The following is a 10,858-nucleotide window of genomic DNA, read 5'->3' on the forward strand; positions in this document are numbered from 1 at the left end:
TGGGGTAGGGAGCAGTGACAACCTTCACTTAAGCGCCAGGCATGGATTGACTTGCCGTGAAGGAGCGTGTTTAGCGATGCAATCCCGGTCCGGCTAGAATACCTCAAGGCAGGTCCATCAAACGCTCAACTATAAACTTACGAACGAAATGCCGATGAACCTAACACCGGTTGAATCCGTTCGGGCGACTCAACAGGGTGACAAGAGCAACCATCGGTTAGTGCAGCGTCCCCTAGGCATCCTACACTAACCTACCGGGGGCTATCAGCATCTTTGGCTCGAGCAGCACGGGGGCTAACTCGCGAACCGATCTGGGGGGGCACATTCGGTGACTCACACTTTCCGAGGACACATATCGTAGAAAACACCATTTCTAGGGCTAACAAATCTTCATTTACATGTTTCGCTTAATTTCGCTGCTTCTTGTCGACGAAGGGTCTCTGATGTTCCGATGAACAGGTGACTGTGCTAGACTAGCGGTTTCGAAGACCGCTTACAGATAGCCCGTACCAGATACGGGGTGGGTGGCAAATGGTGAATCGAATGTTTTAGTTCGACCGGGTCCAACATCCGGTAGCCGGTACGAACGGTGGTGAATCCATGGACAGTAACAATTGCTTATGTGGTGGGTATAGCATACCGTTGGCTCTTCGGCGATCGGTTCCTACGATCGATGGTGTATAGGGCTACGGATGGTAGCAACTGCCTGCTCGCTCGGTGCGTTGCTCGGAGAATCGAATCACGCACTCATGGTCGACACGTGTTGAGGCCGACTGACGACGGTCGCGTTCTCAAGATCTAAGGGAAGACCTCCGTTTGAAGGAGGGTGCTGGTGGTCTTTTGCTTCGTTCGACTAGGTAATCTAACCTCGCTTTAGCGCCTATATTTTCTACCCGTGTTTTAACTTTACTTCTACTTATTGTATCTTTTCCGAATACTAGATTACTTCGCTTTTCGTCTTCTCATGTATCACTTTGCGTCTTTTAACTTCTAACTCTTTCCAATCTTGCGTGTCGTCTCTTAGGTGGTTATCTTTAAAATCGCTCATTCCCCAGACGGATTTGCCTGTCCTGTCAAGCACAGGACTTTACGACGGGACCGACGATTCAGCTTCGGCTAGTTTCGCCAGGGTCCATCCGGTGGGCATTAGCAGGGTTTGTTTACTGTCTCGGTACCCTAACCTTTTTTCGGGGATAACGGCAGGTAACGCGAACAGGCTTTTAGTGAAGGTTGTGTGTGGGATTGGACAATAGGGTTTGTTACCTTATTTATTTTGTATCCTCGTTACAGTCCCTGACACCAAAAAATAGCTTTGCGTCCCGTAGTACTGTCCACGAGTGTTTTGGAATGTGCAGTCAGACTTAGGCATGCTACATAGAAGTCGAGGAGACCGCATTTTTTGGTTTTTGTATAGAAAAAGACGAAGGGTATTACCCAGTTTTCTAAAAATTCCTTACAAATTTCCGTGTCTGACAGACTGACAAATTTCGAATTATCTTTTGACGGTGGTACGGTTAATATCTAGATAAAGTTTAGTTTGGTTTTTAAGCTTCAGCGTGGTATTTAAACCGACCTACTGCGTGCAAACTGGATGATTAAAAGCAAAGCCTTGGGGTTAAACATCCTTTCTAAGATTTGACCCATCTTTATCGACAGACTTCACAGCCAGATATTAGAGTACAAGACAGTTACGGGGCTATTGCAACAATCCTACTGACTCTATCTAGGAGCACTGCCTAGCTGAGATTTGAACATACGACTACTGGTTTCTTAGATCAGCATCGTACCTCGAAACCAACGAACTGACTGATTGCATGTGGTTAATTTAGAAGGTAAGTGCCTGCCACTGTAATAATTAAATTTGTTAGAAATTGTCAAACAATAAAATTTTAAATAATCCGGCATAATCGATCGGCCAGGTAATCGATTATCTAATAATCGGAACATAAAGCAATCGATTAAAAATTAATCGATTATTTTAGCAGATAATCGATTATTTTAGCGGATAATCGATTAGTTCGATTAATCGAGAAGTAATCGGACATCACTATCTATAGAATCCGCTCGAAAATTGTTGAGCTTCAGTGGGTGCTGCTCGCTCGGAATAAGGCATCGAAGACATTCAAATTCACCAAGCAAGACGCCAACAAACCGAAGAAGCCACCGACTTCTTTTTTGAAATTAGCTGTCGAAAACCTGGTCCAAACAAAAAGAACAGGCGCTTCCGATTTGTTCAAGGTTGATAAAACGGGCGAAAACAATATCTTTGCTAACTGCTGCAAAGGCGGCTCCGATTAAAGCTGTACTACTGGAGTAAATATGCGAGTGCCCCCGAACAAAAATCTACTAAGCCAATGAAAACCGTAGCAAAGGCACCGAAAGCCCCAGTCAAAGGAAGTCGTTCCAGCGGAGAAGGTGCCCGAAAAAAACTGTTGCCTAGATGTAAATTTCCTTGATTTGCATTACTAATATCTGGTAGAAAACAATCAGTTCTTTTAAGAACTACTGAATAAAAGTATACGAAGCAGTTAAATTGATTTTTCTCACATTTTAAAGTGATGTTGGCAGTTTAGTATGAGCGTTCGAAGTATGAGCCCGTCAGAAATTACATTACACAATTTCTGAACAAAATTGTTCATATATCTACACATGCAAAATAATACGAATTTAAGATTCTTTCTAAAAACATGAAACGAGTAAGCCCAAGGGGTCGGTCACTCGGCACAGCCGTTTTTATGTTAGGCGACTTGAAACGAACCGAACTGTGCCGGTGCTGTACCGAAAGTGCCGAACTGGAAGATTTGTTAAATTCGTTAAAATCTGATAGATCTGGAAACCGTGCGAGATGATTTTGACAACTGGCAGTGCTCCCATTTCATATGTAAAATTGAACCGGAGGTGTGTAAAGCCCTAGAAATTTTATTTTTATAAGGCTTTAGAGGTGTGCCGTTTGCTATCTCTGCAGTGCCGGGGCACTATGTGCTGAGTGTCCGACCCCTTGAGTAAGCCACACTATCTGGCAAAAGAAAGCTGCGCCACTTCGTAATTCGAGACTAAGCGTTTAATGAGAAAATCGAATTGCATCTTCATTTATATATTAGGCCCTAAAAAGGGCTAATTGTTGTATAGTTACAGAAGCCTGACCAGATACATTTACTATGGGCCGGTATACTTTGGTACCTTCCGAGACGGCGCGCTTGGCAAAATCACCCGGCACAACCACACACAACTGTGAGTGCACGTCTGCCATGCCCGTTGCCGTGTCATCCCTGTCGGCATTAAATGAAAGAAAATAGCGTTGCTCTGTGCTCTCCTAGTGGCGTTGTTCCGGTGGAATTTCGGGGAAGCGTAAAACGTTCTGATAGCAGTTCAATCAGCTTCAGAGCTGTAATTATATTTGTTACATTACGATTCATTTTATATAAAGGTTTGCTTACATTTTCGTATGCTTCTTATTATTTAGCCCGAAACTCTTCCCAGGACATGAAAGATGGATTACAATAGCTCCGTCCTAGTTTTAATAATTTTATGTTTAGCATTACAATTTCATATTTAGGTTAAGACTATTGCATGTACTTACAATTTAGAAACAGTTGTAATTAATTAGAATATATCCAATCGTACTAATAGTAGACGTAAGTATCTGTAATAATTATAGGTTAGGCTTTCGTGCACGTACAACTATTTGAGAGTCGCAAATAACCTGTTTAAACGCTATTTCAATCACCTGACACTATACCGCCTATTTAGTGTAAGAATTAGACTTTAAGTTTTAATAGAGGTAGATTTTAAGTTTTAATAATCTTCAATTTAGTAACTAAGAACAATGTTTGAGCCCGTACTATTGAACTCAACCGTTTTAATAGCCACGTTTTCACTTTATGCTCCTGATGACAGTAAGGAGACATGGCCGGCTGTGCTCGCCCTGACATTCGCTCTGACAGATGCTCGGAACTCACTCAGTGACAACGTCACAACGAGAGTGCCCTGTGGTGTCGCAACATCCCCCCGCCCGTGTAGTTCCGGAAGATGCAGATACCTGAAGGTCCAGGAGGGCTAGCTTAACGGCTGGTCTTGTAACTAGTCCATTCTTTGTCTTTACAACAGCGCGCCTTACTTGTCCATCAGCTGCTTTCATCACGTCCACAACCTGACCTCTCAGCCATCCGTTACGCTTCCCATCCTCGACTACTATTACCAGATCCCCAGATTCAAGCGGTTTCGTAGGTTTGAACCACTTAGTGCGCCGGGTTATCATCGGAAGATATTCGCGAACCCAGCGGGTCCAAAAATGGTTTACCAAGGTCTGCGCGAGGCGCCAACTGTCTCTCAACGTGTTCAAATTTGGGTTAATAACCAATTCCGGTTGCACGACCCCTTTGGTGCCGAAAAGCAGGAAGTGGTTTGGAGTTAATGCCGCCTGCTCCGAACACTCAAGTGGAATGTAGGTAAGCGGTCTGGAGTTGACAGTTGCTTCAGCTTCCAGAATTACCGTTTGGAAAACTTCATCACTCGGGTGATGCGGATGGTCGGCGATCACTGATATGGCTGCCTTCACGGAGCGTACCATGCGCTCCCACGATCCACCCATGTGGGGCGCGGACGGTGGGTTGAAGCACCATCTGGTTTTGGCGCTGATAAACGTGACAGCACAGTCTTCGTGAATTTGCTTTGTCAGTAAGTTACTTGCTCCCACGAAGTTCGTCCCATTATCGCTGTAGAACGCCTCCGGAAAACCTCGACGAGCTACGAAGCGTCGAATCGCCATTATACATGACTGGGTGGACAAGTTGTACACAAGCTCCAAATGTATGGCGCGTATCGCAAGGCAGGTAAATAACGCCACCCATCTCTTTACCAGACTGCGCCCTTGTTTGACCATTACTGGTCCAAAGTAGTCCACCCCCGTATGTGTGAATGGCCTCACAAATCCAGTCACTCTGGCTTCGGGTAACGATGCCATCATAGGTGGTTGTGGGGTAGCCTTTTTAAAGCGACAATGCAGACAGCTTTTGGATACTTGGCGGATCAAGCTTCGCAGGCCTGGTATGAAGAATTTTTGGCGCATCTCATTGCACACCGTCTCTCCGTTCGCGTGAAGGAACCGCCTATGGTACTCTCCCACTAGAAGGATGACTGCAGCGTGCTTCTTGGGTAGCAGAATCGGGTATTTTACCTCTACCGGTATCATCGGTGCTGCTGTAATTCTGCTGTCCATCCGAATGATTCCGTCTTCATCAATGAAGGGCGAGAGACGGTACAGCGGACTTGCACTAGGAATCGACAATGGATCTTCTGGAAACGCTCTATTATGCTTCAGAATAGATCCTTCGTCAGCGTAGGCCTCATTTTGTATCTGCCGCCAGAGTAGGACTTCAGCATACTTCAGTTCCTCCTGAGCTAAGAAAGCCGGATCATGATGTTTCTCTCCCTTGAAACGACGAATAGCTCTTATTGTATATCCAACGGTTCTCACGAGTCGGTTCCAGTTAGAGAATCTAGAAACGTCTAACAGTGGTTTTTGCTCCATACCATGAAACAAGAAAACAGCGCGGAGCTCAGAGACTGTCTCCAGCTCCTTTTTCGGTAGTTTTGACGGCCAATGCTCTGGTGACTTGTACAAGAAATCCGGTGCGTTGTACCAAGTATTGTTGTCGGCGAAAATAGGCTCATCCTTCCACTTGGTGGCCGCATCAGCGGCATTAAGTTTGGATGGCACGTAATGCCATTCGTCGACGCTAGTGGTAGACAGAATCTCTCCCACTCGAACAGCCACGAATTGGTGGAAACGGCGACTGTCAGATCTTAACCAAGAGAGCACTGTCGAAGAATCGGACCACAGGAAACGTCGTATTACGGGAATATCTATGCTTAGCAGTACTTTATCCAGCATTCTTACACCGATCATCGCTGCTTGCAACTCAAGACGAGGTACGGAAACAGGTTTCAAGGGTGCGACCTTTGTTTTTGCCGCCACCAGAGTACAACGGACCTTGTTGTTATTTACCAAACGGAGGTATAATACCGCTGCACACGCCAATTCACTGGCGTCCACGAACAGATGAGCCTCTACGTTGTCGAGAGTAGAACTGTTTATCCCTTTGAAAAAACAGCGCGGTACTGCTACAATGTCCAAACGCTGTAAGTGCTGACACCAACGACTCCAGACTGCTCGAAGTTCTTCTGGGATGGACTCATCCCAATCTGTTCCGGATCTCCAAATCAACTGCATAAGAATTTTTCCGTGCACAACAAAATGAGATATCAATCCCAAAGGGTCAAACAGCGACATAATGGTCTTCAGGACTTGCCGCTTCGTCGGTGTGACTGCACCGCCAATCAGTGCTTTGATATCCTCGTTTAGGGTACTTGGATCAAAGGTGAATACGTCCTTTGTTGGCCTCCAAATCATGCCTAACACTCGCTCAGTTCCCAAGGCTTTCTCCAGATTCAAAGATACCGACGATGACGCTTTCTGTTCTCCTATTGCAGCTAGAACCTTAGTGGAATTAGAGCAAAAGTTTCGGATCTCAAATCCTGCTTGTGAGTGGACATATTTCACCTCGTTAACAAGCTGAATCGCCTCTGCTTCCGAGTCTAGGCTATCCAGGAAATCATCCACATAGTGATTTTCTATAATCGCCTTAGCCGCCCTGGGAAATCTCTCAGCGAACTCTGACGCATTTTTGTTCTTGACAAACTGTGCCAAGCTGGGCGAGCAGGTGGCACCGAAGGTAGCTACGTTCATTACATAGATCTGTGGGGATAATTCCTCGGACGGCCGATACAGAAATCTCTGCGACTGCTTGTCTTCGTTCCTTATAAGAATCTGGTGGAACATCTCTCTTATGTCGCCAACCACTGCGATGTTCCTTTGCCGGAAGCGAAGAAGTACAGCCACCAACGCAACTAATAAATCCGGTCCTGGCATCAGCATGTCGTTGAATGACACTCCCCCGGCTCTTGCTTTGGCATCCCATATCAACCTTATTTTATTGGGTTTTTTCGGGTTCTGTACCACACCCAGTGGTAAGTACCAAACCTTACTCGGATCCGTCGACTGGAGCTCCTCGGAAGTAATCAGACGTGCGTATCCTTTTGATTCATACTGCGTGATCGTCTCTCTTACTTTGCCTGCCAGAACTGGATCTTTGCTAAACCGCTTCTCTAATGCCTTCATTCGTCGTACTGCCATGGGGTAACTGTCAGGAAAGGAGAAGCTATCAAACTTCCACAATAATCCCGTTTCGAACGACCCATTCACACGTCGAGTTGTGGTCTCCATAATTTCACGCGCACGTTTGTCGTCCTTGCCTTCCGGTTTAATGGTCACACTTGATTCCTCAATAGCAAAATAATGCCGCATTCGCTCATGCAGCTCACGATTGTCTAAGTCGTTACTATGGTGGAAATTCAACTGTTCCAACACAGTCTCATCAGCAGAACTCTTGCCAAAAATGCACCAGCCAAGCCTCGTCTTCGTCGCTACAGGCTCGTTGTCTCCACCCTCTCGTACGCGCAAGGACGTTAGCAGTCGAACGTGTTCTAGTCCAATTATGATCCCTGGCGTAGCTTCCTTGTAGCTGCGGATCGGCAGACCCTTTAGATGCGGGTGTATCTGCTGCAACTCTTCGTACTGCATTGTTTGACATGGTAGTCGAAGCTCCTGGACTGTTCGCACGTTGTTGAGCTTAAATTGCTTTCTATCGCCAGAAATCACCACAGTGACCCGTTGAGACCCTTTCTCTTCTCTCGATATGTTACCTGTCCAGCTTAACGAAAAGTTGTCGGTTGGTCCAGTAATACCAAGCGCCATTGCAATGCTAGAATCCAATAAAGTAGAGGACGATCCATCATCTAGGAAGGCGAAAGACTTCATCTGCTGACCATTAGCATGGATAGTTATCGGTAAATATCTAAACAATGAGTACGCTATCGAGGAATGAAGATTTTGATGCACAATACTTTTCACGTTACTTGTTGACTGCGACTTGTTGGCGGTTTCGCCTTTGTACGGAGGATTTCTTGTCGAATGCAGCAACATGTGATGATGAACTCTGCAGCCGTCGACTCCACACTCCCTGTTGGAACGACACGGCCATTTCTTATGTGGTATGAGACAGCTTCGGCACAAGTTTTTCTGTTTGATTGCCTTCCACCGACCGTCCATATCAAGCGCCTTAAACTGCGTGCAATTTACTATCTCGTGGTTCACGCAGCCACAATACGTGCATGTTTTTTTCACCGGTTCCGTTACCGATTTCACCACACTAATATCTGCCTTTCCTGTTCGTATCTCCTCAGAGTGAACATACAACTTCTGTTTCTCCCTTCTTGTTTTGAATGGTTTTGCGGACACACCTACCATGTCCCCGGGAAGTGTCACGTCCGAAGCCATCATGACAAGCTCGGACATGAAAGCGCCAAACGTCGCCAGGTTGACATTTGTGCTACTCCTCATGAAGGAGGACCACTCCATTTTAAGCTGGGGAGGAAGCTTTTCTACCAGTTCGCAGAGCAATGTCGGATTCCAAAGATGGTTGTTTAAATTAGCGATGGACATGTGATCTACTGCATTCTGTACGGCGAGTCCAAAGGTGATCAACGACTCAAGATTATCTACTTTTGGAGATGGAACTGCGCGTAGCTTTTGGAGAAGAGAATGTATAAGAATTTCAGGTCTTCCATACAATCTTCTTAAAGTATCTATTACTGCCGGCACTGACTGTGGCATCAGCAACCTGCTCCTAACCGCCTCAAGTGCATTCCCCTTCAGACATCGCTGCAATCTAGCCAGGTTTTCTGAGTCAGTGTACCCGCATGCTTCCGTAGAATTACAGAACGAACTATGAAACAACGGCCATTCCTGAGGGTCGCCGGAAAAGTTAGGTAGATCCTTAGGCATTACTTGCCTGGCAGCTAGTTGCTCGCTGGAAGGACCCGCACCTCTCATCATCGTAGTAGAAGGTTGGGCATAACTAATCGATGGCTCCATAGGATGTCGGAAATATCGGGAAAATCCAGCTGGATGTACTGAACTTATGCCATCTGTTCCTTGAAGACCCCGATGTAGGGCGATGCTCGATGCTACTGTAACTGGATCATTGAATGTGCCGGTCGGTGCAGAGAAACCCGACATGCCGCTGACTACTGTACCACCTCCGTGTCTCATAGGCCCTGCTTGCGATGTCGCTGATATAGGATTCCAGCATGACCACGATGGAATAACATTCTCGATACCCGTAGACGGGGGAGGATACGGTACCGTAACTGGTACGACAACAGGAGGAATACCGAGTGCAACATTGTGCACAGACTGTATCGGTCTATTGTTTGCCGAGTGCAATAAAGAAATACCATCCGCAACCGACTGAATTTGATTGGGAGCTAACAGTGTTACCCTATCTGCTGTGGAATTGATGTTCTCTCTATTCACTTCACTACCTGATCTAAAGTATAAACCAGCTGATTGGCTGTTGGACATTTTACTAACTGATGACGACAAATGTCCAGAAGCGGGTTGTAGTACTGCTGCACAGCATGATGCCGGTGTGTTACTGAGGCTCGTGGAGGGTATACTATTAACTAACATGGGCTTGTTGTTTAATGACGTGTTTGGAATGGATACTGACAAAGTAGGAATAATAGGCACCGAATTGTAGTTACTGTTACTGACGGTTTTACTTGCTATGGGATCTACTGTCCCAACTGGATCTATGTGTATCGTTGAGCCACATCTCGAGGTTTTTGATGTACTCACCGGTCGCCTTTCAAACGTGATTTCGGTAGACGATATTACTTTATCTGACAAATACTTTGTTGGATGACTATGGGGAACCGTCGTTGTAACTGCAATCACAGGCTCCGCCACGTCCGAAGCGTTGATCGCAGAGTCGTCCATCGTCGATGTAGCTGTAGGACCGGTTGATTGGGGAACACTAGACTGATGAACTATTCCAGGAATTACCACCGTTGGCGACACGCGACTGGCTGGTGCAACTGTTACTTGTTGGACGGCACCGGCTTGGTGTTCATTAAGCCACGATTGTACTTTCTCCCGACTTGCTCGACTACTCAATCTAGTCCTTCTGCTGGTTCCTTCTTCTATATCATCCGCTTCTGCCCTAAGTACATCGTACTTCTGCTTCAGGAATTTTTCCTCCGCCTCAGCTAACTTCTGTCGGGTAGCGGCTTCAGCCGCCTGCTCCTCCAGAATTCTCTTCATGTGTAGAGCTTTTTGCTCCTCCACCATCTGCAGGCTTAGTTCCACCTTGGCTGAACGTTTACTTGTAGATGAGCGACCGATAGACTGTCTTGTTTGAGAAATGGCGTCATCTTCCCGCAATCGACACTGATCGCATTTCCATGAGCGATCGGAATCTGCGATAGAGTCCGTTACGCCTGCGCAGTCAAAATGCATCCATGTGTCACATCTATCACAACCAACAAGATGGTCCGCTGTGTCTGGCCGGTCACACTTGACACAGTGTTTTGCGACATCGTTATTACTCATCTTCCGATTAAGAGAAAATCTCTGAAGGTTGTTCCGGTGGAATTTCGGGGAAGCGTAAAACGTTCTGATAGCAGTTCAATCAGCTTCAGAGCTGTAATTATATTTGTTACATTACGATTCATTTTATATAAAGGTTTGCTTACATTTTCGTATGCTTCTTATTATTTAGCCCGAAACTCTTCCCAGGACATGAAAGATGGATTACAATAGCTCCGTCCTAGTTTTAATAATTTTATGTTTAGCATTACAATTTCATATTTAGGTTAAGACTATTGCATGTACTTACAATTTAGAAACAGTTGTAATTAATTAGAATATATCCAATCGTACTAATAGTAGACGTAA

General features: G+C 45.7%; 1 protein-coding gene across 1 annotated transcript; it reads right to left on the reverse strand.

The window, feature by feature from the left end:
- Positions 1 to 493: 493 nt before the first annotated feature.
- LOC128735886 (uncharacterized) lies at positions 494 to 10,513 on the reverse strand. The gene is made up of 3 exons (XM_053830369.1): positions 9,761 to 10,513; positions 4,118 to 8,647; positions 494 to 664 (listed from the first exon to the last, which is right to left on the reverse strand). Exons 1-3 carry the CDS (start codon positions 10,511 to 10,513, stop codon positions 494 to 496), a joined length of 5,454 nt encoding a protein of 1,817 aa, XP_053686344.1.
- Positions 10,514 to 10,858: the final 345 nt, after the last annotated feature.

Source organism: Sabethes cyaneus, chromosome 2, assembly GCF_943734655.1.
Source record: "Sabethes cyaneus chromosome 2, idSabCyanKW18_F2, whole genome shotgun sequence".
Taxonomy (NCBI): domain Eukaryota; kingdom Metazoa; phylum Arthropoda; class Insecta; order Diptera; family Culicidae; genus Sabethes; species Sabethes cyaneus.

Bases quoted from the DNA above. Each gene is read 5' to 3' on its own strand.
- LOC128735886 (XM_053830369.1), bottom strand. From the start codon at position 10,513: ATGAGTAATAACGATGTCGCAAAACACTGTGTCAAGTGTGACCGGCCA. The intron at 8,648-9,760 runs GTGAGTACATCA...CTTCTCCAAAAG, and splicing joins TCACGTTTGAAAGGCGACCG to CTACGCGCAGTTCCATCTCC. The intron at 665-4,117 runs GTAAGGCGCGCT...CATCGATCGTAG, and splicing joins TGAAAGCAGCTGATGGACAA to GAACCGATCGCCGAAGAGCC.